The 27974-nt window shown below is 40.5% G+C and overlaps 2 protein-coding genes across 7 annotated transcripts in view; one reads left to right on the top strand and one right to left on the bottom strand.

Annotated features, from left to right (window-relative positions):
- Window positions 1–16: 16 nt before the first annotated feature.
- Window positions 17–11120, top strand: DMAC2L (distal membrane arm assembly component 2 like). 2 transcript variants are annotated; one of them, XM_065872933.1, is made up of 5 exons: window positions 17–70; window positions 5772–5883; window positions 7184–7392; window positions 7984–8155; window positions 9929–11120. In XM_065872933.1, the coding sequence occupies exons 2-5, from the start codon at window positions 5777–5779 to the stop codon at window positions 10041–10043; spliced, it is 603 nt and encodes a 200-aa protein (XP_065729005.1). In that variant the 5' UTR covers window positions 17–70; window positions 5772–5776; the 3' UTR covers window positions 10044–11120. The 2 variants fall into 2 exon arrangements, with proteins under 2 accessions (XP_065729005.1, XP_065729006.1); XM_065872934.1 differs by lacking the exon at window positions 17–70 and adding an exon at window positions 700–715 and having other exon boundaries at window positions 9929–10043.
- Window positions 11121–12615: 1495 nt separating this feature from the next.
- Window positions 12616–27974, bottom strand: part of CDKL1 (cyclin dependent kinase like 1) — a 69425-nt gene continuing 54066 nt past the window's right edge. Inside the window, exons 3-10 of one of the 5 annotated variants that reach the window (XM_065872929.1) lie at window positions 27033–27105; window positions 24538–24628; window positions 23748–23948; window positions 20806–20888; window positions 17015–17071; window positions 15712–15867; window positions 13503–13505; window positions 13199–13300 (exon numbers count right to left, since the gene is read on the bottom strand). In XM_065872929.1, the coding sequence (XP_065729001.1) occupies window positions 13199–13300; window positions 13503–13505; window positions 15712–15867; window positions 17015–17071; window positions 20806–20888; window positions 23748–23948; window positions 24538–24628; window positions 27033–27105 (766 nt within the window). Of the gene's footprint in view, window positions 13307–13502; window positions 13506–15675; window positions 15868–17014; window positions 17072–20805; window positions 20889–23747; window positions 23949–24537; window positions 24629–27032; window positions 27106–27974 lie in introns of all 5 variants that reach the window. The other 4 variants (XM_065872928.1, XM_065872932.1, XM_065872931.1 and 1 more) reach the window with 4 other exon arrangements.

Below are 27974 nucleotides of genomic sequence, written 5' to 3'. Positions count from 1 at the left end.
GGAGGGCGTAGGGCAAGCCGGCGCCGCCGTAGACGCTGGGGACGCTAGCTCGCTCCCTCCTTTTGACGCTGTGAGTAGAGGAGCTAGGCCCCGGGTGGGGCGGGTGTAGGGTGGTGGTTACCCTCTGCCCTTTCCCTTCTCCCATCGCTAGGCTGACTGAAAAGCTGGCCCACCGAGTCGGGCGTCCTCGATCTTCACCGCCGAGCGGACTCGGGGCCGCGTAAGAAAGTCGGAATGATTATGGTGAAAACCGTCGTTTGGGCAAGCCCAGCGGCCTCCCTTCCTCCCGCCAGGCCCCGCCCCTCTCGACCCCGCCCCGCGTCACTCGAGGCTCCGCCCCTCTCGACCCCGCCCCCCTCAGCCCCGCCCCGCGTCACTCGAGGCTCCTTTCAGGGCACCGCGATCTCCAACTCGGCTCCCACCCAGTGGAGTGGCCACTGGAGGGGCATTCGCTGTCCAGCCCTAGCCCTCTCCGGACGGAGGCTCTGTCATGGCAACGCCTGATAGCCTGCAGTCTTCTGGACTTCCATATATGTGGCTCCTGACGTGCCATTCATTCATTTATTGGTCCTGTAAATATTGAGCACCTAAATGAACCAGACGTCTCGGTGTCTGACATCATTTAGCAATCTATTTCCTTTTTTTAAAAATCCTGGACCGAGATATACTTTTAAATATGCTGTACGGGCCTGGGAACAGCGACTCACCTGTGCAGGTCACTTCACCCCTGTTTATCTGTAAAATGAGGGAAGTGGACCATGTAATGTATGAAAAACCTGTGTTAAATTACGTGATCCTTTATCACCATGCCTGTTTAACTAACATTTGTTCTCGCTGCTTGATGGAAGTTTTTTAATTTTTAGGGTCAGGACAGCTGAACAAAAATAGAATCATTTAACTTTATTGCTGGAAGGACTTATTCTTGCCTGTGTGAATTTGGCTCCAGTTATTAGTCGGGTAGCTTGGGGAAGTCACTTCACCTCTTTGCCTCAGACCCTTCTCTGTGAACTAGGAGTAATAGCAGGATCTCCTTCATGTGGATTACACGAGATAAGGCTCATCAGATGTTAGCACAGTAAAGTGCTCGATAAAATGATGGCTTTTATTATGTTTATATGGTTTTATCACCTGGACAGTTGTACATATTTTCTTTATTTGCGAAAGTAATGTGGAATGTTGCCTGCTTGTTCATCACAAATGAAAAAAATAAGAAATGGTTATTTTTTTAGTTCAACTTTTTAGTTTTAAGCTAATCGTAGATTCCCATGCAGTTGTAAGAAACAGTAGAGATCCTGTGTACCCTTTACCCAGTCTTCCCCAATGGTAACATCTCGTAAAAGGACAGAACAATAACTCAACCAGGAAATTGACATTGACACAGCCCATGGATCTTATTGAGATAACCACAGTTTTACCTTCGTGCATGTATTTAGGTCTGTATAGTTTTTATCACATGTGTAGGTTTTGTTTTGTTTTGTTTGGCCGCGCCGTCGGGCTTTTGGGATCTTAGTGCCCCGACCAGGGATTGAACCCCAGCCCTTGTCAGTGAGAGCTCAGAGTCCTAACCACTGGACCACCAGGGAATTCCCCATGTGTAGATTCTTGTATCCACCACGGGCAAGCTACAGCACAGTTCCATCACCACCAGGATCCCTCGGTTGTCCTTTTATAACTACACTTCTCTCCTGCAGGGCACCCTCTTCCCCGTTCTAGTCTCCCTTTCTAAAATTTTGTCATGCCAAGAATGTTACATAAGCAGAATTATACAGTATGTAATTTTCTGGAATTGGCTTTTTCACTCAGCATAATCCCTTGAGATCCATCCAAATTGATGCATGTATTGATAGTTCATTCTAATTGCTGAGAAGTATTTCATGGTATGGATGTACCACAGCATGTTTAACCATTCACCCATTGAAGGACATCTGAGTTACTTTTAGTTTTTAGCTATTTCAAATAAAGCTGCTATGAACATTAGTGTACAGCTTTTTGTGCGAGCCTGTTTTTGTTTTTCTGGGATAAATGCCCAAGAGTCCAATTTCTGGGTCATATGATAAGCACATGTTTACTTTTGTAAGAAACTGCCAAACTGTTTTCCAAAGTGGCTGGACCATTTTACATTCCCACCAGCAGTGTTGAGTGATCCAGTTCAGTTCCTCTTCAGTGTCACCAACTTTTGGCACTATCACTATTTTTTATTTTAACCATTGCATGGGATGTAGTTGATTTGTTACTAGGTTGAGTACAGAATTATACAGTTCTAGGGTCTGTGGTCAGGCTTTCATGGGTCAGCCCAGAATAGTGACTTTTTTACTACTCTGTGATTTTGAGCACGTGCTTCTTAGTTTAGCAAAGTGAAAGAACTCAAAATACACATGCTCTTTTTGTAAAATTTTCTCTGCTTACCTTCTCCCCTAGGCTTAACTGTACATTAATTTGTTTCATTTAGATAATCTCACATCAAGAGCTCACCTTCCATTCATTCACCCTGTAATGTCTTTGGCTAGAGACACTTGCGTTCTAGCCACCACCCTCCTCAGCTAAGAATTCTTGTTCATCTTCCATCTAGGTCAGAACCTATGTGAAATTAGTTCAATGGGTGTCAAGCAATATTAGCCTAAGAGTGGCTTTTGGAAACTTTGCTTCTCATTCCTAAGCAATTGCTCTGCTGTTCTATTTCACTAGACTCTAGACACCTCAGGAATAAGAATTGGCATCAATAATGGATGAATTTGCAGTGAAGTGGGGTTATAATTTGGGGAGTAAAAACGCCCCAGTTCTGACACCACCCACCCCTCTCTTCACACTTTTACTGCCCTCAAGAATGAGTTGGCTAGTTCAGTCTTTTTGACCACTAAAATAGCCAACGTTTTGAATAGCCCACCTAAGTAATTATGTCTCATATGTAAAAAAAGAACTTCCATTTTTTAAAAAAAAACTTGTTTATATGCAAATTGGGGGACTCTCCATATCCTATTTTGAGTCACACATTAGAGGTCTGGTCTTCTCTAAGTCGTGAACATATAGCAACTTTTAGAAACATCTGTTACAAACTTATGGCTCTAAGCTGTGTTATGATAGTAAGAAGAATTTTTAAAATAATTTTAATTCCTAAATTATTTATCACAGCGGTAATTTAGTAGTGGTTATTTTTTAACTTGCATTTCACTTGTTTAATTTATTAAAGCTAAATTCATCAACTCACCACCAGAGGTCTCCTCTTTCCCTCTAGAAAGCATTCTCAGAGGTAGCTGCTTGAATTCATCTGAAATTCCTAACATCAATTAACAAAGTAGCAGTTGAGAATGCAAAAACCTACCAATTAGTTTTTTTAATTTATTGCTAAATAAAAACTTAATTTTCATGTTTAAATTATTTTAAATATAATATCTAATATTTTTAGAGATCATAAGCTGAAGTAAATTTGGTTTAATCTTTCCCTTAAGCAGAAATACAAGGTGGGCCAAAATGAATCAAGTGAAAGTACTTCAATTTTCACAAACCTCTCTAATTTACCCACTTAATGAGTTTCCTTGGTTTCTGCGTGAAAATGTATCACCCATTGAAGATTATTAATTGCCAAATATTTATTAAACTTGCATTAGGGAATGGTGCTGTGCTAGGTGCTAAGAAAAATGGAAATGAGTAATATGTGATTCTTGCTCTTTCTTTTGCCCTTCATACTTTTCTTTTTTCTGCCTAACTGGAAACTCTTAATCATCCTTTGAGACCCATCTCAGAAGACACCTCTAGTATGAAGCCTATCCCTCACTCCCTTCGCTAAGCTCTCACAGAACTTGTCCATACCTCCATTAAGACATCGTGTTGCATGTTATTCATTTGTTTATATGTCATCTATACATATATGGTATATATACTACACATTCTATGAGGACAGGAACCATGTTTTTCTCGGTCTCTCCTGTGTTGTTTTGTTTTGCTCTGTCTTGCCATTGAATCTCTTGCACTAAGTATAGCAGACATTCAATATTTATTGCATGAATGAATGGATGGATGGAGATGGCATTTGAGTAAGGTCTTGAGGTTGGGGAAGATTTCCATAGGATTCTGGGGGGCGGGGAGGGATGGTAAATGGAGGGAACAGCCTGAGTTGAAGCTGGAAAGCCCAGATTTGTAAATAAGGTTGGCAGCCAAAGGAGTTACTGAGATGGGCACGGGTGGAGAGAGATTTAACCAAAAGCTGGAAAGGGCTGAGAATGTGGGAGGAAGTAGCAGGGGGAGAAGTTTGCAGTAATGAAGGCAGAGTGATGATGGAGAAGGGATAAAGAGGCTAGTAGATGGCGCCAGGGTTCTGTCCTCAGACCTCAGCTCTCTTTGTTTTACAACCCAACATCCTTGGGCACTTCCTCAGCTCTAAGGTAGTTCCCACTCAGGCCTCTTTCTAGTCCTCTTCTTTTTCCTGAGTTCTAGAACCATCCAATGACTGAGGAAAGAGCCCTGGACTAATAAGAGAGAAAACTAGGTTCCAGTTTCAGCACTGCTAACAATTAACCATGAAACATTGGACAGGTCCCTTTAAACACATGCGTTTATTAATACCCCACCTTGTTCCAGAAAGGATTTAGGGTGTCAGCAAGTTACTTATTATCAGGGCTTAAGTTTCCTCATCTCTAAATGACCCTCAATCTTGATGCTGCTGTCTGAGTAATATTCCTGAAGCATAGTTCTAACCATGCCAGTGCTCTGTGCTAAAATCTCAATGATTCCTAGCCACCTGCAGAAGACAAACTTTCTGGCTGAACATGGGAGACCCTTCCCGATGTGACTATGTACATTGTCTCCCTCCTCTTCTCATGACCCCCATGTGCTGAGCCAACTGAACTACAACATGCCTTAAAGGTTCCTGCCTCAGCTTATCACCTGACCTACATTTTCCTGGCATCTTTGTCTATTGAAATCCTTGTGTGTCTTTAACTCTTTTGAGGTCTTTTCCAGGTTCTATCATTTATTTTAACTACCTGGTAACTTGTTTTAGCTCACTCCACCCTGCATTAAATTGTCAGCTCCTCAAAGACAGAGACCATGTTCCATTTATCTTTGTTTTCTCCCCACCTGGCACACTATCAGAGAAACTTGAATTGAGATAAATCAGGTTGAGACCCAATTCCAAAATCGCCTTCTCAACTCATAGTTATGGGTTTTTACAGCTGGAAATCATCTGAGCAAATCATCTTATTTTACAAATGAGAAAACCAAGGGTCAGAGAGGTGAAGTTACTTGCCCAGTCTTTCCCAGCTGCCCTGTACAGCTCTTGCTTTGCACTGTTCTGGGGACACTACTTGCAGCCTTGTGATAGGAAGATCTGTTTCCACGACTCCTCTCCTTTTCTGGACGTAAGTGTCTTAACCTTGACACATTGCTCCTTAGGTGATTTTAGTTTGTCATTTTGGTACTGGAAATGTAGATTGGGACTGGAGCTGGTTTCAGTAAACTTGTAGATGCACTGCCTGCATGGACGCCAGGTGGCACCACTGCAGGCTGACTCCAATTGAGGAGTGAACAAGTAGAAAGAACAATGTCCAAGCTGGAAGGAACCATAGAGACCATTCAATTCAGCCTCTCATTTTTGCAGCAAAAGAAACCAAAAAACAGACAGGAGTAACTTGCTTAATAACTACTGAGTGGCAAGTGAGTCATCAGCTTTATCAGCACAAGAACACTGACCCTGAAGTTGTAAAGTCAGCTGCCATATGTATGGGACTCTGATTGCCAGCTGATGATCTAATATGAATACTGTTTTATGTGTCTAGATCAAATGATGCTGTTTGGAAAAATTTCCCAGCAGTTCTGTGGCTTAAAGAAACTCCCAAGGTCACGTGACTCCCGATACTTCTGGGGCTGGTTGAATGCAGTGTTTAATAAGTAAGTTTAACTAAAGTGAAGAAACGTGGGAATTGTTACAGCTTGATGAGTTCCCAGTAGCTAATTTGGTTATTTCTTGTGTTTCAAACGTTTTTTGTGTCGTGCGTGCAGTACGATCCTAACTTTCTTTTAAAGCAAATAAAACATACAAGCACTGAATAAAGATCAGAAAAATAGATTACAGAATATTAACTGTCTGGGTTACAGGACTTAAGTGATTCTTATTCATCCTTTCAATGCCTTTCAAGTTTTCTGAAATGAACATTTATTACTTTTGTAATCAGAAAAGCTCAGTAAATGTAATTTTAGAATATTTTATTCTATGGCTTCTTAAGGGACATAGTTAACCTTTTGAATACTATCAAGGGAAATCAAGGTTTTAAAAAGTTGGTTGGGGGACTTCCCTGGTGGTGCAGTGGTTAAGAATCTGCCTGCTAATGAAGGGGACACGGGTTCGAGCCCTGGTCCAGAAAGATCCCACATGCCACGGAGCAACTAAGCCCGTGTTCCACAACTACTGAGCCTGCGTTCTAGAGCCCACAAGCCACAACTACTGAGCCCACATGCCACAACTACTGAAGCCCACACACCCAGAGCCTGTGCTCCACACAAAGAGAAGCCACCTCAATAAGAAGCCTGCACACCACAATGAAGAGTAGCCCCCGCTCGCCGCAACTAGAGAAAGCCCGCATACAGCAACGAAGACCTAACGAAGCCAAAAATAAATATATAAATAAATTTATTTTAAAAAATAAAATAAAATAAAAAGTTGGTGGCATGCTTAGAGATATCATTTTGAAACTGACAAAACTAACCTCCTTGTTGCTTAATATAGCATTAATACCACTAGCTAGAGAAAAAGGCATATGTTAAAATTAATGAATATCACTTAATGACATTAATTTGAACAAAGGTTCAAAATTATTCCCTTTTTAATCTTTTGTCATTAATAAAAATGATAACCAAGTGTAGTCATTCATTCAAAACATAGATACTGAGTACCTCCTGGTGTGAAACTATTGTGCTACATACGAATCAATGAAGACTCAATGTCTGCCTGATAAACTCACATAAGAATAACATGCCTTGACAGAGTTCACTTGAAAACAAAAACAAAAGCAAAAAGGGTAGCAGGTAGAGCCATCGAGTGTTTTCTTTACATGGATTTCACTAATATATTATCTCCCTCCTCATCATGTGAAGTGAAAAGTGGTTGCTATTCTGTATTTACTTTGGTGAACACAGTTAAGAAGCTAGTGACTATAGTAAAAGCTACCTGCCTTTGTTCTCTTGCCAACAGAGTGGATCATGAACGCATCCGGGATGTTGGCCCTGACAGGGCAGCGTCCGAGTGGCTGCTGCGCTGTGGGGCTGTGGTGCGCTACCACGGCCAGGAGAGGTGGCAGAAGGACTACAACCACCTCCCAACAGGCCCTCTGGACAAATACAAGATTCAGGCAATTGATGCCACTGATTCTTGTATCATGAGCATTGGATTTGATCACATGGGTAACTCCCCTATCATTTGTTATGGGAAATGCAGGTGATTTGCAGTGACGTTTGGTTGCAGTTGACTCACTGTTATAGTCATAGGTGTGTCCTTTTTGCCTTTTTCAGTTCAATCCAGCTTGTTTCTTCCTGCGTATGATATTTATTTTTAAATTAAATAGAGGTTACAAATACCTTCCTCTCCTTTCTCCCTGCGCTAAGCTTGTCTCTACATGCCTTTATTCTGTGCTTTATTGACTTAAAACTCAAGGCCTTGTTTGTCAAATTATCTTTGTCAAACTTCTGTCATTGAGAAACGCTCACGAATGTAGAAATAATTAGATCCACACAACTTCTGCTTGTGTGGGCATTTCTTTCCTCCAGTGCATTGGGCATCTGACTGCAGAACGGCCCTGTCCATCAGCACAACCCGTATAGTGAATACCTTGTATGGTTAATAGGGTGACTAATCATTACTGTTTTCCTGGGGCTAAGAGGTTTCCTAGGACTTAGGACTTTCAATCCTAAAACTAGAACAATTCTGGGCAAACTAGGATAGTTGATCATCTTAATGGTAAAGCAGGTTCTTAAACTGTACTATTTTTCCCCCAGAAGGCCTACAGCATGTTGAAAAAATAAGGCTATGCAAGTGTCACTATATTGAGGATGACTGTTTGGAGAGACTTAGTCAACTTGGAAATTTACAAAAAAGCATGTTGGAAATGGAAATAATTTCATGTGGGAATGTCACAGACAAAGGTATCATTGCTTTGCATCATTTAAGGTAGGTGGTCAGTGCCAAAATGGAAACTCGATAATGTTAAGGTGAATAATTGGAATTTAAAACAGTTGAGAAGTGGTCTCTTTTTTTTAATTCTGAAAAATATAATTTATGAAAATGACTTAACTGTCAGCTATAATATTTTAAAAGTTTAAATTATCACCCTTAATATGTTATGGTTGTACTGCATTTTTTAGGGAGCATTTTTAAAAAATTGACCTACATAAAGCACCTAGCAGGGTTCCTATTACAGAAAGCTTTCAATAAGCACTAGCTATTATACTTCCTCCCCATCTTTTAATTTCCCCTATGTTCTGCCAGTAACCTCAGCACCACAGAAGTCTGAGAAATCTTAAACATTAGAACCAAAAGTACTAGATTGTTTATCTCTTACATTAGTTGAGGCTTTAAAGCTTCACCTTTTAATACACACTTGGTTCCTTTAAGAATTTTCCCAATTTCTTTTCCTTCCTAGGTTAAGATTCATATTTTAAAAATTCAATTTACCTAAACTAAGAACAAAAACATGAAACCGTTCACCCATTTCTCCCACTCCCCACCCTGTGCCCTTGGCAACCATCAATCTGTTCTATGTATCTATGAACTTGCTTATTTATTTATTTTTAGCTTCCACGTATAAGACATCATACAATATTTGTTTTTCTCTGACTTATTTCACTAAGCATAATGCCCTCAAGGTCCATCCAAGTTGTTGCCAATGCAGAATTTCATTTTTTTATGGCTGAATACTACATCATTGTATACATATACCACATTTTCTTTACCTAATCCATCAATGGACGCTTAGGTTGTTTCTGTATCTTGACTATGATAAATAATGCTGCAATGAACATGGGGGTACAGATACCTTTTCGAGTTAGTGTTTTTGTTTTCTTCAGTAAATACTGAAAAGTAGAATTGCTGGATCATATGGTAGTTCTGTTTTTAATTTTTTGAGGAACCTCCATGCTGTTTTACATATGACTGCACCAATTTACAGTCCCACCAACTGCACAAGGCCTCCCTTTTCTCTACATCCTCACCAACACTTATTTCTAGTCTTTTTGATAATGGCCATTCTAACAACAGTATGAGGTGATATCTCATAGTGGTTTTGATTTGCATTTCCCTGATAATGATGTAGAGTATCTTTTCATGTACCTGTTCTCCATCTGTATGTCTTCTTTGGAAAAATGTCTATTCAGATATTTTGCCCATTTTAAAAATTGGATTGTTTGGGGGTTTTCCTATTGAGTCGTATGAGTTCTTTATACATTTTGGATGTTAGTTCCTTATCAGATATATGATTTGCAAATATTTTCTCCCATTCAGTAGGTTGCCTTTTCATTTTGTTGATGGTTTCCTTTACTGTATATAAGATTTTCAATTTGATGTAGTCCCACTTGTTTATTTTTGCTTTAGTTGTTTTTGCTTTTAGTGTCAGATGCAAAAAATCATCACCATGAGTGATGTCATATTTTATATTTAACATACAAAGGAGTTCTATGCCATAATATACATAAAATATTTGGAAGAATTCAGCAGCATTATTGATGTAATTCAGAACAACTAAACTGTCCAAGGTCTGGCTTAGTGCCTAGCATGAATTTCATTTAAAGTAGTACTCTAAGACTACCGTTCTCAAAGTCATTTTGAAAGTGTAGGATGATATGAACACATTCTATGTGTAGCTTTTTTAAGTCAATAAAGCAAGTTTATTTTTAATGCTATGAGTAGAGGCCAAATTAAATTAACTTTAAAAAATTTCTCTTCCAGAAACCTCAAGTATTTGTTTTTAAGTGATCTTCCTGGCATAAAAGAAAAAGAAAAAATTGTCCAAGCCTTTAAAACATCACTGCCTTCTCTGGAACTAAAATTAGACTTGAAGTAAAATAGTAATATTCAGTAAGTGTCTTATTTCAATATAAAGTATCATGTGCAATTGTTGATCCTAAACAGCAACAAATATTACATAAACATCAACAGAACTATAAGAATGTTATACCACAACATTCTAGCAGAGTCCATCATGTAGAAAATAAACATTCAGATGTGATTCACTAAAGTTACTAAGTTAGAAGTGAGAATTTAGGTACATTAAATCATTTTAAGAAAAATGCAAACCAGGTACCATTTTAATTCTTATATATTCCTTATTTTATATCAATCCTATATAAATCTCTCTTGATGTAGATACTTAAGAGTTCTTTAAAATGATTTAAATGTACAACACAGATATTCTTTATTTTTAACAGTAATTTGTTACATTTTACTTTAAAGTTTTTGAAGCATGTTACTATAAATATACAATTATGAAAAACTGAAAGCTAAATTTCAGATTCACTCATGGAGTCAATTATGCAAAGTAGTCAGAGGTTGCTGGGGCATTCATATTGTTTCCCAGGATTCGCATGCATTTGTCATGATCCTGCATTCCTTTGCTCTTTATACCATACATCCTTTCTCTGAATGAACAGTTTCTGGCTAATTTGTCTATTTTGTAGGTTTAGTCTAGTGTCTTATTAAAACTAGACATAAATACCTGGCTGGATTTAAATAGCTTTGCTGATTGCAATAGAACAGAGGAAACAATGATGAAGGCCAGCAAAGCTATACTTACTTTCTGCTTAAATTTAAAAACTGCTTCAAACAGAAAAATTTAACATGCCAGTTAGAAACTCATTTGTATTCCCTCATATATGTTGGATAGTACTTCCCATGAGCTCAAGGGACATCATAAGACGTATAAGCACTAAATTCACTTTACATCTAGAAAGCAGTGATAAAGAATATCATAAATAGGTATAAACAGATCTTTATTTTTATCTGCTTCAAATGGTCCTGATTCTATTATTGTTGGTTATATGCCAACTTGTTTGTGGATTTCTGTATGTTTGGTTTCAATATTAATCTGTTGAATATAACCTTGACTGGAGTTAATTTTAAAATAAACACTTTCTGTGATGCAGCATTAAAGTAGAAAAATGAATTTTAGTTGTGTTAGGAACCAGCTTATGTAGATAGCACATACCATAAATGATGTACTGTTTACTAACATAATCGCCACTGTCATTTTGAAAATCAGAAAATAGTAAATAAAAAAATGATAAGGATGTAGAACAGTCTCATGTGAAACAGTGGTGATTCCATGCTGAAGAAAAGATCACAGATATGGTTAAATTAAGTATTAGCATATATTTAATAGAACTCATTAGAAACAAATGACCACTTCTATCTCAGCCTTGTTTGATTACTATGGGATGAAGCAACTGATTGACCACAGGTTAGTCTGGAGCTACTTTTCTACTCTGAATGGTATTCCTTAAAACTACTGGATAAATTAGGGAGTTATAGTCATCTGCCTCGTCAGGTATACTGTTGGGGGTAAGGAAAAAAGGAAAAACACAAAATGTAAACTATTAGCAGAAGCTGGATGTCCTTCTTTGTCATTTGAATCAAGTCTACATAACAAGAATTAGATTATACTGTGACTAGTATTTAACCCGCTATCAGCTCTATGCAAGAAGCTACATACATTAGGAAGCCTCAGGATATCGCTAAACTGGCTGGGGTAGCCAAAATTATTGAACAGATGCCAGAATTTGGTGGATTACTTAACAGTAAGTGAATAAGGTCAAATGCTCTCATGAAGAAAATTAACACAGCAGTAAACTGAGAATGCAGAAGAAAGGTTTTGAAGATACAGTAAAATACATCTTCAAAAACCATGGCTGAGGACTGCTAGGAAATAGCAGCACATCAATCAAAAACGGGGTTGAGCAATAAGAAGCAGACGTCAGCTTCATATTGCCCTTGTTTCCAGGGGACAAGGATGAAAAAGCTTTTTGAATAGGAGCAATAGGCCACATCAAAGCTAGTTACATGTCGTCATTTTAAGTATCACTGTATCATTTTAAGTATCACAAAGCTAGGAATTCTCAATATCATTTTGGTCTATTTTCTTATTAGTTAACTTTTAGTTGTTAGGTTGGAATATACACACACATATATATGTGTGTGCACTATAGATATACACACATACACATCAGTGTAAAAAGATATTTCAGGGAAAACATCAGCTTATAACCTTATGTCTTTTATGACCCAAGTAAAAGCTCATAAGCAGTTTCTTCCAAAACCCAGATCACTATAGTCCTGCCAGTATCTCTGTCTCCAAGTCTGAGGCTGAGCTGGAGAGAATGAAGTACTAATTACTTTCAGGCTGGCAGGCCCAGTTCCTGTGAAGCCTGTGGATCTTGTTCTACCCCTGGGTCAGCTGCCAAGCTTCATGCCATTGTTTGCAAGGGGAATTGGGTGAACAAGTGTAGATGGATTATAGTAAATCCATCTTGCCTGCAAAAATGACTAAGATGCATCCTTTACTAAATCCTTTACATATACCAAAGTATATGTAAGAAATGTCTATAAACATATCATTAAATATATAAGCATGTAAATTAGTCTTTTATGATAATCCATATGATTTTAAATATTTTAAACATATATTCAAAAAAGCTTCAATATATAAAAATCAAGAGCTAGAGCAAGCAGGAAATGGAATTTTAAACATTTTGGTTTCAAGAACCTTAACTCTCCTTAAATACGATGAGAAAATCTGAAAAGGCAGGAGATAGGACTCAAAGCAACAGAGATCCACGGAAACATATATGGGCGTTCTGTAATCCATTTTTTCACTTGTTGCATATGGTGAAATTGGAGCATAAATTTTTTTATCTCTAATTTTGCTGGAGGTATGGGCGAGTGCAGTAGATAGTTTATATTCTGTCCATAAGCTCAGCTACTTAGATGCAACAAAAATAAAAGTGAAAATCCAAAGAAGTTTTTCCTTTCTGTTCTGGACACCATCGTCAAGCATGGAACACTGCCTCTGGAATTTCCCTTCACATCTTGCCAAGTGGCCTCCCCCAGTTATTTACTTATGTTTTCTCCTGATGTTTTTTTCAACATTGTGATTGCTTTCCATCAAATATATGTTTTACTCAAATTAATGATCAATTCTTTTTTTGTTATCCATCTCCAAGCTCTTTAAATGTTTGGAAAACGGTAGTTAAGTTTCTTGGTGTTATAGTAGTACTTCTTGTTATCCAAAGCTGGGAGGATGCTGCTGCTAGTCAGCTGAGGTAGGTACTGCAACTGAAAATATGAAACACAGAATTACGTTCAATGCCATACACTTTTTTCATTACTGCTAACACATCCAAAAGAGGTAAACAAACAACTTTTCCAGCACAGAAATACTTCTTCTGCACAGAATCCAGGATCTGAGAAAGGATAAAATGTTTAAATTTGGTCTCTGCTCAGGGGTGGAATTGAAGGATGTGGAGCTCACGCCCTCCCATAAATTTGGTCTCTGCTTTTTCTTTTCAATATTTATTTTATATTATAAAGCAAAACACGCACATTAAAGGAAATTTAGAGAATGTGAAAAAGAAGGGAAAATCTACATGTTAACATTACTGGAAAAAAACATAGATTCATGGGGGTTAAGAGCTTGCTGGGACCTTAGGGATCATTTAAGCCAATATCTTGTCTTGTAGTGAAGAAAACTGATGTCTGGAGCACTCAGGTGATTTGCCCACCTACTACCTTAGTTAAAAAGGCAAAACTGCTCCTTTCATGCTGCCAGAAAATGTTTGAATTTATCGTCAATGTCAAATGAAAGTAAGGGAATACATTTTTTTTTGTACAGTACTATATGGCCTTAGGTATCTGAAAAACAATTACTTTTAAATCAAACAATTGGGACCTACAAGCAACACACAAATTAGTTGGGTTCCCCTAGTCTTTCAAGTAAAAATATTTCCATCAAGACCCTCTTTTTTTTTTTAATTGGTGCCTATTTCAGTAGCATTTATGGGCAGGTGGCTCATCCTGAGGTTCTAGTCACAACTCTGCTACAAGTCTCACTTTCTGCCATTGACAATCCACTTTAAGTTTTTTTTTTTTTTTTGGCTGCGTCGGGTCTGTTGCTGCGTGCGGGCTTTCTCTAGTTGCGGTGAGCGGGGGCTCCTCTTCGCTGTGGTGCACAGGCTTCTCATCGCGGTGGCTTCTCTTGTCGCAGAGCATGGGCTCTAGGCGCATGGGCTTCAGTAGTTGTGGCACAGGGGCTCAGTAGTTGTGGCGCACGGGCTCTAGAGCACAGGCTCAGTTGTTGCGCATGGGCTTAGTTGCTCTGCGGCATGTGGGATCTTCCCGGACCAGCGCTCTAACCCATGTCCCCTGCATTGGCAGGCAGATTCCTAACCGCTGCACCACCAGGGAAGTCCCACTTTTTTTTTTTTTTTCTCGGTACGCGAGCCTCTCACTGTTGTGGCCTCTCCCGTTGCGGAGCACAGGCTCTGGACGCATAGGCTCAGCGGCCATGACTCACAGGCCCAGCTGCTCCGCGGCATGTGGGATCCTCCCGGACCGGCGCACGAACCCGTGTCCCCTGCATCGGCAGGCGGACTCTCAACCACTGTGCCACCAGGGAAATCCTAAGTCCCACTTTTTAAAGTTTTAATTCTAGTTTCTTTAAAAGAAGGGATGAGGTTTTCTAAAATCCCCTGTAATTCAAGGGTTCTAAGATTCTTGAACACAAAGAAACAGCAAGATAAGGGGTAACTCTGAGGGGAAAGTCTATTTCCAGTCTGTTTTGCATTCAAAGCATTCTTAATTTCATAACTCTGGTCTTTTAGGGCCCTGGGTTTCATGCTGTACCTGTTCATAATGGACTGTCCACCCTCTTCTCTCCTCCAAACCTCACAAACACCACCCAGGTGCCACTCAGCATACTGGGCAGAGGAGGCTGCAAAGGGAAAGACTAAGACAAGATAATCTATAGCTTAAGGGGTACCTGAGCAGATCCGGAAGCAACTAGGAGCAGCCAGCTCATCTTAATTGTGGTTCCAACTACAGTCCATCCTAAATTATTACGGCTTTTGGCTTATGACAAGACACTTAATGTAAGGCCATTCTGCCACTTTGCAGCAGTCACAATTCCCCACAGGGCTCCCAGTGTGCAGCTTGGATGCTGTGATCTGGTTAAATGCACTGTTCTGCTGCTCTCCCTGAAAGCACTCATCACCACATTTACACTAGCCAACTCTGATGATTAACGGACCAGGGAGGAAAACAGTTCCTTTTTTAGATAAACCTGGAATGTCAATCAATACTGAAGGTAAACATGATGACAGAGAGCTAACCGGGATAAATTTGATTTCGTTTTCCAAAGCATAAGAAGCACGCTTCTTGTCCCTGGCTGGGATCTGTGCTCATGCACACCAAAAGCCCTGGACCCTGGCTGGCAGCAGGGAGCTGCTGGGCAAGGTCACCTTTAGGATTCTGGGAGAAGGGCCCTTAGCAGGCAGATGTCTTTGGGACCCTGGTTGGTAGATCTTGTGACCTGTGTGTCCTCATGCAGGGATAAAGGTGCTGGAGCTGCAAGCCACAACTGCCACCTCAAGTATAGATTCAGACTCTCTGCACCAGGTGGAAGGTATGAGCTCATTTGAAATTACAACCTTGGATGCTTCTGTAAAGCAGTGCCCCATCTTTACCCGCGGCAGGTGCTTTCGGCTCTGTCTTAGGGTCTTCCCTGTGGATTTCTCATGCTCTTTTGCCAAATCCCCTATTTCTCTGATGCTGTCAAAATATGGATGCCCCAACAGCTGCTCACATGTCAGTCTCTCGGCAGGATTCATGTGGAGACAGCCCTGAAAGAACAGAAAATACCCTCTCCTTACTTCTTTAAAATTGCATTAACTTATTGAAGTCATTATTTTCTTCTTTGAAAGATTAAACTCTTCCGTTGGGAACAAAAGGGGGGAAAACTTTCGTTCCTTCCACAATCATTCATGGGTAACCACATAATGAATTAATAAATAGTTTCTAGGAATAGTAACAAAAAAAATCATTTTCTCCACCTTGTTCTGTTCCTGAGGCATTTGGCGCTCTGCCCTGAGGGAGTAGGATACGATTTTTGAGTTCACCTCAGTGTCTCACTAGAATAATCCACCTAACCCATTTGGTTCCTTGCCTGTACTTAGTAAAAACTAGTTTTTTATTTAAAAAATCACACATGGTAAAAATAAAATTTATACAGCATGTAGCAGTCTCTTCAGCACTCTAGTTCTTCCATTCTCCCTTCTAAAGTCAGTTATTTTAAGTATATTCTTCCAGAAATAGTCCATGCATTAGAAGTATCTATGTGTATGTAAGGAAGGAGAGGCATAATATACATCTCTTTATGTTACATCATTCTTAACTATTTGCTTTGCCAGTAAATAGGCCAGAGGGCTCATACTTGGATAGATTAAATCTCACAATTACATACCCCAAGGAACTGTCTCATTTTTTAAAATTATAAATGCATCAGTAAACGTTTTAAATACTTTTTGAAATGGGTGGGACATTGTCTGTAACTTGCAAACATTTTAATTGGTACCTCATTTTACATAAGGGCTATTATATTTCTGAAAATGTGTATATAAATCAAGTTTTAAAATCAAAACCTATTTCCAATATACTAGGGAGTTGGCTATTTAAAAGAATCCTATGGCTAAACATTTTTTTGAAGAAAAGGATCCTTTTGTAAAACAAACCACCCCAATCTTAAATTTCTATTTTGTGTTAATTTAGATTTCAAATACAGTTTAAGTTTATTTAAAGTGAAAAATACTTTCCGATGTTTTCACTGTTATGTGACCCATTTTTAAAAATGGAAAATATGTATACTTTTCAAAGGAGAAGAAGAATTCTAAAAGGAACACTTTTCAATCCATGGATTGACATACATCATTCAGATTCCCTAGTGATACAGCTGCCGTGTGCTTCTAGGTCTGTTGGAAGCCATGATTTTACCTTTAAGAGCCCCAGGGCAGGATAAGAGATGTTTGGAAATTTTAATTCAAGTGGTTCCTGTTAAAGAAAAGAAAACAGGGATTTTATTTACAGCATATATTCAAATATAAGGTTACCTCAGATTGGATTTCTTTTGAGTGAGAGAAGCATCTTCCTGGCACCTTCTTCACCTCTTCCACTCTCTGCCCACCCCACCTCCCTGTGTCTGTTTCATAAGCTCCTTCTTTCCCCACCTCCAAATGGTTTTATAAGCTCCTTCTCTCCCCACCTCCAAATTGCTTTTCCAAATTTTCTTCCTAACCATTAACCCCCTTCACTTCCTGAAGAACTGATGCAGATAGCAAATTGTGAGGGAATACTAAGGAGAGAAAAAAAACCCAAAACACTCATCAAGCAATTGTTATTTCCTTTTTTTCTGCCTCAACTTATATAACTTGCCTTGCCTTAGAATAATTTTTGGCATTTATCTTGGCATTTATAGAAAGGGGCTCTGATTATTGCATTTATTGACATTTACATAAAGGGAGCTACAAAATAGATTTTTTTTCCCTACCCAGAAAATGTTTCTTGGTTTTCTGGAATAAACACTGTTCTCTCATCCCACAAGAGCCTGCTGTTTCCCTGATCATCCTACTGTTTAAAGAGTCTCCTGAGCAGACAATTCATCAATCTCCCTTTGGCCCTTTAAGGCTATTTTGCTCCAGTCACAGGCAGGAGACAATCAGGAATAATAAACACTATAAAGTAGAAGGAATGCCTATGTCAGGCAGACAGGCCAGTTAAAGAGATATACAGCTGATAAAGAGGCTAAAGAGGAGGGGAGCTGAGAAATTAAGAGCTAGCCAAGTGGAGTCAAATAAATGACCAGGTGTGTTGTGTGTTTAACGATGGCAGTTCCCTGGTGCTGCCATCAAGATTAAGTACTAACACACCACTGTAAAGCAATTATACCCCAATAAAGATGTTTAAAAAAAAAAAAAAGAATAAACATCAAAACATGAGAATACTAAAAAAAAAAAAAAAAAAAAAAAGAGCACAGTGTTACTTGGGACAGGGGAACCAGCCAACAACAACCAATTCCTGAGTGTGCAGTTATTCATCACTAATAAGAGATAGGAAACTCCAAAACTGAGGCTCTTAAGACCAACAGGAAAAAAAAAAAATCCTAAAGTGGATTTGTCTCAGCCTTTGAGAGCGGCCTTCTCCACCCCCATAGCTAAACTGTTTCTCTTGCTATTTCTGTGTGTTGAATCTGAGCACCTCTGGGGATTGCCTTGACATTGCTGACATTGAGCCCTGCTGTCTCAGCAAGGACGCCTGGGACGAGGCCGACTGGTTGGCTGTGATAGGATGGGCCCATCCCGCCTGCTTAGCCGGTTTCCCTGCTCCAGAAGCAAGCAGGCCTCTCTGGGGCAGGGTTGCTGACCCACAGAGGGACTGGGGCACAGATGTTCAACCAGCACAGCCCCCTCACTTCTTCCTCCTGTGTTTCTGTCAACAGGAAATCCCCTGCAGCACAACCTCTGGGAAACCATAGGAAGCCTTTTACACTGATGAAACCTGGGTTGTTTCGGAGGCTTCCCCGGTTGAAAAGCGAACAGGAAATCGCTAAAGGATATTTAGCGTGAAACTGGGAACGTCCAGGTCACAAGGGAGCCGGCTGGGTCACCTCCCATATGCCAGGTGTCATTCCTGCTTCTGCGGCCCCGCAGGCTCCCAGCTGCCCCACTTTTCCTATTCCTAGCACTGCAGGAGCAGGGGTGGCGGGGAAGTGGGAGGTGGGAGACTTCACTGCAGGACAGGCCAAGAGGTTGGGAGAACATACAGCTCCAGTGGAACTGGATGGACCTTCCATCTGGAAACTGAGTAATGGAGAAGGGTAAGTTTCAGTTTGAAAGTACCTTCCTTAGGCAGTAGGAATTCAGGATCTCACAGACCTTAACTGTGCTCAGAAATGTTTTTGAGTATAATACAGGCTCATCAGAAGACTTTTGAAAATATTAAAAAACCATAAAGAAAGAAACAAATCATCCCACCACAAAGAGACATTCACTGTTAATATTTTGGTATATATCTTTGCAGCCATTTATTTCACTAACGTAAAAATCTTTGCCTGATTTTCCAGAGGTTGTCATATTCTTTTATATTTATACATGTAAATGTATGTTTTATTAAATATTTATACATGTAAATGTGTATATTTATTAAATATTTATTAATTTTATGTCAAATTATATATACTGTTTTGTAACTTTCTTTTTCATTTAGCAATATGTTGCGGACATTTTTTTTAGGTGATTACATATGAATCTATTTTTATTAGCTATGTGGTACTTCTATTGTAAGGACATACCATAACTTATTTAATTAATTCCCTACTGATGGAACACTAAAGGAAATGATTTCTATTAAAGAATGTCATGAGAAATGCAAATCGAAACTACAATGAGTTATCACCTCACACCGGTTAGATTGGGCATCATCAGAAAATCTACAAACGATAAATGCTGGAGAGGATGTGGAGAAAAGGGAACCCTCTTGCACTGTTGGTGGGAATGTAAACTGATAGAGCCACTATGGAGAACAGTATGAAGGTTCCTTAAAAAACTAAAAATAGAATTACCCTATGACACAGCAATCCCACTTCTGGGCATATACCCTGAGACAACACAATTCAAAACGACACATGCACCCCAATGTTCATTGCAGCTCAATTTACAATAGCCAGGATATGGAAGCAACCTAAGTGTCCATCGACAGATGAATGGATAAAGAAGATGTGGCACATAGATACAATGGAATATTACTCAGCCATAAAAAGAAACGAAACTGAGTTATTTGTAGTGAGGTGGATGGACCTAGAGTCTATCATACAGCGTGAAGTAAGTCAGAAAGAGAAAAACAAATATCGTATATTAATGCATATATGTGGAATCTAGAAAAATGGTACAGGTGAACCAATTTGCAAGGTAGAAACAGAGACAGAGATGTAGAGAACAAACGTATGGACACCAAGGGGGAAGAGGGGTGGTGGTGGGATGAACTGGGAGACTGGGATTGACACATATACACTAATATGTATAAAATGAGAACCTGCTGTATAGCACAGGGAACTCCACTTTGCTGTACTAACACAACACTGTAAACCAACTATACCCCAATTAAAAAGAAGAATGTCATATCTTTATGCTTTTGTCTAATAGTTTCATTGGAATAAATTCTTGAAAGTGGGTTAGGATATGCACGTTTTAAATTTTCTTCAAATTTTGAAAAATAAGTGTTTTCCACACATTGGCCATAGGGGACAGGTATGAGAGTAAGGCTGGCCAAGAAGTTCATCACCGTGTTCCCCCAGTCTGGGAGTGAAAGCACAGTAGAGTAGGGGGTTTGGACAATGCTGGATTTTCCCTGGATGAGTCATTGTCTAAAAGTTAATTGGCTCTGAGCTTCATAGCTTCCACTGCTGAAAATGATGAAGGACAGGTGAGGCTGGGGCAGGTAGCTCTGCATTCCTGTCCAACATGCTGGCAAAGCTCTGCTATCAGCAATCTGTAACTTAGCACTGAAGGCCATGATCTTGCTAGCCAATTTGCCCCAGTTTTCTTTTTTACTCTTAGACTGATCTTCCATTGCCAAGTGGACCATGGGGCTCAGGCTGGTGCATAACTACCAAAACCTAGTTAGCCTGCAACTCCTCATGTATATTCATCGAGTGAGAATGATCCCCCTTAAACACCCTGGTAACCTTAGCTCTGACATGCAGAGAGCTCTTTCCAAAGTGGGTCACTCACCATATATTCAGGGTCTGGAATTTTTACCCCACTGAAGTACTGATTTGTGCTAAATACTTGATGGTGCCTAGGAATGAGGTCTCCTTTGGACAAGAAGAAAGAGAAAGGTAAAATTAGATAGGTTGTATATATTACAAAATACTGAGTATAGCTCCCTGAAATTAACATATTATAAATCAACTATACATCAATAAAAATTAAAAAAAACAAACCCAAAAAAACCCACAAAAAAGAAATAAATAGAAAATAAAGTCTTTTTCATCCTCTCAAAGAAAATTAGATCACTTAGCAAGCACTGCTCTATGGTTTCCTTCCACTGGTGCTGTGTTGGTCAGTGCCTATACCTACAAAGGCTGCAATTTGCTTCTCCAATCAGAGGGAGAGGCACTGAGGGAACTTTCAACAAACTGTGCCGAGACCCACAGTGGGTGGAGTACTGTGTTAGGCACAGAGGAGGCATGAACGGAAACTAAAGGCTGCAACGTTCTTGCCCCTCAAAGGCTCACAAAATGTTTGAGGAGTCCAGACCAAAGAACTCAGAAGCATGTGCGTGCACACACACATACACACACTAACAAATAATGGCTTTTTTAAAATAGCAAATGTCTGCTGGAGAGGGTGTGGAGAAAAGGGAACCCTCTTGCACTGTTGGTGGGAATGTAAATTGATACAGCCACTATGGAGAACAGTATGGAGGCTCCTTAAAAAACTAAAACTAGAACTACCATACGAGGCAGCAATCCCACTACTGGGCGTATACCCAGAGAAAACCATAATTCAAAAAGATACATGCACCCCAATGTGCACTGCAGCACTATTTACGATAGCCAGGTCATGGAAGCAACCTAAACGCCCATCAACAGGCGAACGGATAAAGAAGATGTGGTCCATGTATACAATGGAATATTATTCAGCCATAAAAAGGAAGGAAATTGGGTCATTTGTATAGATATGGATGGACCTAGAGACTGTAATACAGAGTGAAAGAAAGAGAAAAACAAATATCGTATATTAATGCATATTTGTGGAATCTAGAAAAATGGTACAGATGAACCATTTGCAGAGCAGAAATAGAGACACGGGTGTAAGAAATGTATGGACACCAAGGGGAGGAAGCGGCGGGGGGTGGTGGTGGTGGTGGGATGAACTGGGAGATTGGGATTGACATGTATACACCAATATGTATAAAACAGATAAGTAATAAGAACCTGCTGCATAAAAATTAAATTAATTAAATTAAATTTAAAACAATAGCAGAAGTGCAACAACCACAAATCAAAATCGTATTCACTGAATACTGATGGGTCGAGATAAAAGTGTATTGGCCTAGCGCTTAGAACAGTGCCTGACACGTAGCAAGCACTCAATAAATATCTGAGAAAGGAAGGGTTAGGGTTAGGAAAGGCAGAGAAAGGGAAGGAGGGAGGGAGGAAACAAAGCATGAAAGATCTAGCTAGAAGGAATATGTTTCCAAATTGGAACCACCTTTACTTGTTTTACCAAATATCAATCACTTGGAAATCCCACTTTATGTACTGTCTAGAAGCACTAAAGGTGTGAAGTAATAAAACAAAAGGAGCATTTCTATATTCTGGGGGATTATGTGAGGCTCACCTGCCCACATTTCAGCCAAATAAGCTAAAATCGCCCTCATGTAAAATTCCAGGGATATGACATCTGAAGAGGAATTTTGTTCAGAGAACAGATGGAGATGCTCAGAAGGGCACCCCTGGCACATCCAGGCCCACTTCCCAGAGCAGAGTGAACAGTGAAAGCCTGCCAGCCAGGGCCCCGGAAACGCTGCTATTGGACTGGGCTGGAGTTCCAACCTCAGGGTATCAAGTTGGCTAAATTTACCAGTTTGTCTCGGAACTTTACCTTTCACTCAAATCCAAAAACTGCTGTCCTTGCCCATTTTGGACGAGCAGACAAAATATGCTCTCTAATGCCTTGTCCCAGGTCTCAGTGAGCTTCCTCATGAGCACATTGTCTGTACCTTAATAACCTTCTTCCACCAGAGAGCTGGGGGGTAGGACATGGACATAGTGCCCTAAAATCACTGGGAAAACACAGTGCCCCTGGCAGGGCTCCAAGGTGACTTACAAGTCACTCAACAAAAGCTACCAGCAAACATTTACTGCCTACTGTGTGCAGATGTTGGTGGAGGATAAATAGAAATAAAAGACAGGATCTCAGCCTCAGGCAGCTTACAGCACCTTTGGAATGATGCAAGCACAAGACACAAGTACAAGACAAGACATGGCAACAGCAGATGCTACATAAGTTTCAAGGAAAAAAAGTTTGCTTCAAACTGGGAGTCATAGCTCAACTCCCTGACTTCTGAAGGGATCAATGACTGCTCACAGATCTGTTCATCTGTCCCTTCCTTCCCCCTCTTCTCCTCCCCCCTATTCCCCAAGAGTAGAAACAAAGGAAAGGACTTTGGGGGTGGGAAAAATAAAACAAGAAGGGTGACATAAGAAGAACCAGGCTTTCTTCCCGACACTTAGAAGGTTGAGCATCTTCTAAATAGCATCTGAATAATCCGAACTAGCCTGACAGGCTGGAGTCGAGGACATCCAGAGAATGAATTACCACAACATAATAAGTGAAGCGAAACACAACAGCATTCTGTAGACTGCTAGGCCCTTATAGAAATGTATGTTTTTATTGTTGCTATCATCATTATTCAGAGTTTAACTTGATCCAAACTATGCTGAAGAGAGAATCTTGTGTCTTTTTGGACAATTAGAACATACTCAAAATTGTTGATTCTTTCTCTTAAAACAAACCCAGACACCTTTAATGGAGCCATTTCATTGAGACTTTCCCTCTTTGTGACTGTAAAGGGCATTAGATGAGACTAGGAACTTGGCTCTGCCCAGCACTGACACGGGTAAAACTATCCAGTTTCCAAAAGGCGGGACAGAAACACCACTTACCCAAGGTTTTCCTAATCAGATAGAGCTGATCCACATCTGATTTCCCGGGCCACAGAGGCACTCCTGACAGCAGCTCAGCAAAGACACAGCCAATTGCCCAAACGTCTACTGGGGGGCCGTACTGCATGTCCCCCACCAACAGCTCTGGGGAGCGGTACCACCTGGTGGCCACATAGTCTGTGTAGTAGTCACTCGGTCCAGCTGGCCAGTGATGGGACATGGAAAAGAGAGAGAGCAGTGCAAGCGAGGAATCAAAACCAGGAGGGGGAAGACCTGAGAAATCAAGCTTGTGTTCCATCTGTGGCTTTCCTAAATCAGTGGTTCACAATACTGGGTGCACATTAAAATCACTTGGAATACAGTATTTTAAAAATTACTGATGTTTGGGTAACCCCCCCCAGTCCAATTAAACCAGAATCCCTGGAGGGGTATCAGTATAGTTTTTATAGTTAGAGTTTATAGTTTCCCAGATGATTCTAATCTACAGCCGAGGTTGAAAACCACTCTTCTAAAACAGTAGTTCTAAAATGTACTATTTTAGCAAAACATGGTAGAAACCAGGAGGGTAACATACTTTTGAATAAGCACTTTACTGTGGTAAAATTGACAGATAGCATACATTTTAAACCAGTGTATATCGACATGTTTTCAATTAATTGCAGACGTGTAATTTATAGCAAGCTTATGCCCTAAATATACAGGAACCAGCTTTCTATAGCATTTAGATTCTTTATCATGTTAAAAATCTTTCCAGCTTTGACACTTAACTAAAGAAAACTTCAATACTCACTCAAAAGCCGAGCGAATCCAAAGTCGCAAAGCTTAATCACAGAATGTTTTGTGACGAGGATGTTTTCTGGCTTTACGTCTCTGTGTATGCACTAATCACAAACACCAAACCAAAGCAGATTAGAAAGGAGCAACTACAATACATGGACTAAATAAAACATATGAATATTTAGCAAATATTTGAGAAATCGTTTGAACCTCTCACTGGCCTTTTGGAAAACAGACTACAGAACAGCAGCCTAGTACCATAAACCTAGTACCATACCCATCACAGCCTGAGTCAGCCCAAATTCCTGAAGGGCCCCTAAAGACCAACAAGTGTGAAAGGAAAAATGAAAGTAGGGTAGCCAGATAAAAAACAAATAAGTTTTTAGTATAAGTATGCCCCACGCAATGTTTGGGACATATTTATACTAAAGGGTTATGACTGTTCACCTGAAATTCACATTTAACTGGGTGTCCTGTATTTCATCCGGCTACCTTAGGTGACAGGGAGAATGTTAAAAGGCTCTGGGTGAGGCCTGCAGCATGGCTGCAGGAGCTGCAAGTTGGTACCTAAGCAGAATTCACAATCCAGTTGTTTAACTGAGAACAGAACACACTCTGCCTGGTAAACAGGACAAGCCCTGGGCCTACTGAGATAAGCTGGGAAAGAGAAGGGCGGGAAGCAGCAGCTTGCCAAGAGACCTCCCTTCCAGCTCTGACATTCGTCCCCACCAGATAAATAAGAGCAGGCAGTGCTCACCCTCTGGGGAGTCGCTAGATGTCAGCTCCATCCCACACACATCCAGCCTTCTTTCTGTGCCTCCACCCCACGGGATGTAGTCCCCATGCCAGAGTTTAGACACAAATCACCTGTGGTTTCCAGACTACAGCTGACATTGCTTAACAGGGTGATGCTGGAAGAATGTTTAAGAATCTTCACATGATTTTCTTATTAAATAACAATTTTTTGGCAAGGAACAAATCAACAACCTAATTAAAATTACATAAAAACAACCGTGGGGTCATAGTACTGTTCAGGTTCCTAATAACCTTCCCTTCTTCCAAGTGTTTTCCTCTCTGGAGGAGAATGTTGGAGACTTCTGCAATCTGAGAGACCCTCTCTGGCTTGCGGCTGATACCCTGGGATGTTCTTGACTCTCTAGAATCTGGAGAGATGACAGAGTTTCCTCTTGGGCCTGGCCTAGTTCTCACTCCAAAGGATCTTCGGGGTGAGACCTCCGTGTGTTTCCCCATGGGCATTTATTATTCTGGAAAAACTGGGGGGAAATAACTGAATTATTTTATTACAATCTATCTGATTCTCAGCAAATAATGGCCCTGAGATCTCCACTTTTTTTTTACCACTGGCTTCAAATATTACTATAAATGGGTACAGCCCTGAATATCATGACGACAGATGGTCAGAAGTGCTTGTAAGCAAGAATGTGCTCCTATTCTGCTCTGGGAATTCTTTACAAGTTTCTACAACCCTCCCCCCATGCACATGTGGCCAAACAGCTTCAGGGGCTCTCCAGGGAACTGTGGTATGCGTTATATTTGTTCTTAGTGTCTCTGCTTTTCCCCACCAGGGCCTTTCTGCAGTCTCTCTTGCTCCCCCATCCTAAAACCTGCTCTCAGGAAACTGCTAGCCCTCACTCGCAGTACCTATAAGGTGTCCATGCTCCCTGCTATGCATGCATTTGGACAAGGACTGTAGCCGTGAGCTAGGTGGAGGAACAGCCGGGAGAAGTGCCGCCTACTCTCATATTTGCTTCTCTGGGAAGGCAGCTTCAGGGGAAAAAGAAAAACCCATTTAGAACAGCGTGAGGAAGGGGATTCAGCCCCACCAGTGAAATTGGACCCTGGCTGTTGTCAGGATGACATATTGCGGTAAATTGCCCTTGTGGCCAAAATGAAGCTCTGATGTTGGAGTCTGGCTTCTGTGCACAGGGACTGGGCCATGTTGTATTGGAAGGAACAGCAGGGTTCCCAGCATCTGTGAAGTCACACCACCTGGGCAGCGGTCCACTGTGCTTCCCGCCAGCCTCGCTGTGGCTGGGAGTGCTAGAGGTTTCCACTGGCTGCTTTGTTGCAGACTTGGCACCTCTATCTCACCAATGCAGACACTAGTACGTGTGTATGGCACTTGAGACTCCACGTACTGCACTCAACAAGCATGAGCTTGTTGAGTTCCCCTCCCCAATTTCAGAGTATTTTGAGGGTTCCAGACCAACACGGACTCCAACTGAATGGGATTCTACCTTAAATCTGAGCAGTTCCTAAGCAACGTAAAAATAACTACCTTCTTAAAATCATAAAAATGCATCTTTAAAACCTGAACAAGAAGGACTAGCTAGGTTGGCATTTTTAGCGTCTACTTACCCCAACCGGGCTTACAAAGATTTGGGTAAAAAATTCTATCCACAAAAGTATGATATAAACTTCGTACAAAGGCTCCACCTCAGCTTAAGGGCAGCCTTCTGGTTTTTAGAGGGAGATCATGAGACTTACATTGTGTTTATGGCAAAAATTTATGGCTTGCAATGTCTGCCAAGTTATGCTCTTCACAAGATGTTCTGGTACCCTATTAAAAAAAAAAAAGCAACACAGACACATTCTTTAGTGTTGCCATGGAATTCAGCTCAAAAAAAGAAAAAAGCAAACCAAGACAGGCTTAAGTAGTGGAAAATCCTAGGTCACACATACAGTCATCTAACTCATGCGACAGGCATTCCAGGGGTCCAAAGTGTAGAGAACACATGATCAGAACACTGCTGAATTCCAGGGACAGCAAGGTAACAACAATGTAACATCTACATCTATAGGGAGGGACCAGGAAGACCCACAGAGATTTCAACGGGTACTTAAGACCACCCACCTCGAACATCTGTGGCACCACTGGGAACCTGCCTGGTAACTTGAGCTCTGTCTCAAGTTACCAGGCAGGTAACAAAAAAGGAGCTTTTTGTTGATGGCAAGTTATTAGTAAATATCAAGCATGAAAGATGCTGTTTATTTTTTCAAGTTGTCCCAACTGATGGCCTTGAAGCCTAACTCATCTTCCACAGGTGGGCACATGGTTTCTTCAGATCCCCTAGGCAGCACTTTTTTTTTAATTTTTAAATTTTTTATTTATTTATGCTTGCATTGGGTCTTCGTTGCTGCACGCGGACTCCCCTCTAGGCTTCACGGCATGTGGGATCTTCCCGGACCAGGGATTGAACCTGTGACCCCTGCATTGGCAGGCGGACTCCCAACCACTGTGCCACCAGGGAAGCCCCAGCACTTTTTTTTTTTAAGGTAATGAAGATTTTACTGATGGTAAGGAAGAGGTTTACATTGCACACCAGGCAACTGAAGGTCATAATAAGTAGACGCCCACATAGGCATCTTGGTTCTTTCCTCACACCGTTCCTCTCTGGTAGCTGGCTGCATCCTGTTCACATCTCCCTG

The sequence above is a fragment of the Phocoena phocoena genome, chromosome 2 (genome assembly GCF_963924675.1).
Source record: "Phocoena phocoena chromosome 2, mPhoPho1.1, whole genome shotgun sequence".
NCBI classification, from domain to species: domain Eukaryota; kingdom Metazoa; phylum Chordata; class Mammalia; order Artiodactyla; family Phocoenidae; genus Phocoena; species Phocoena phocoena.
This window is presented reverse-complemented; position numbering and strand designations above follow the sequence as displayed.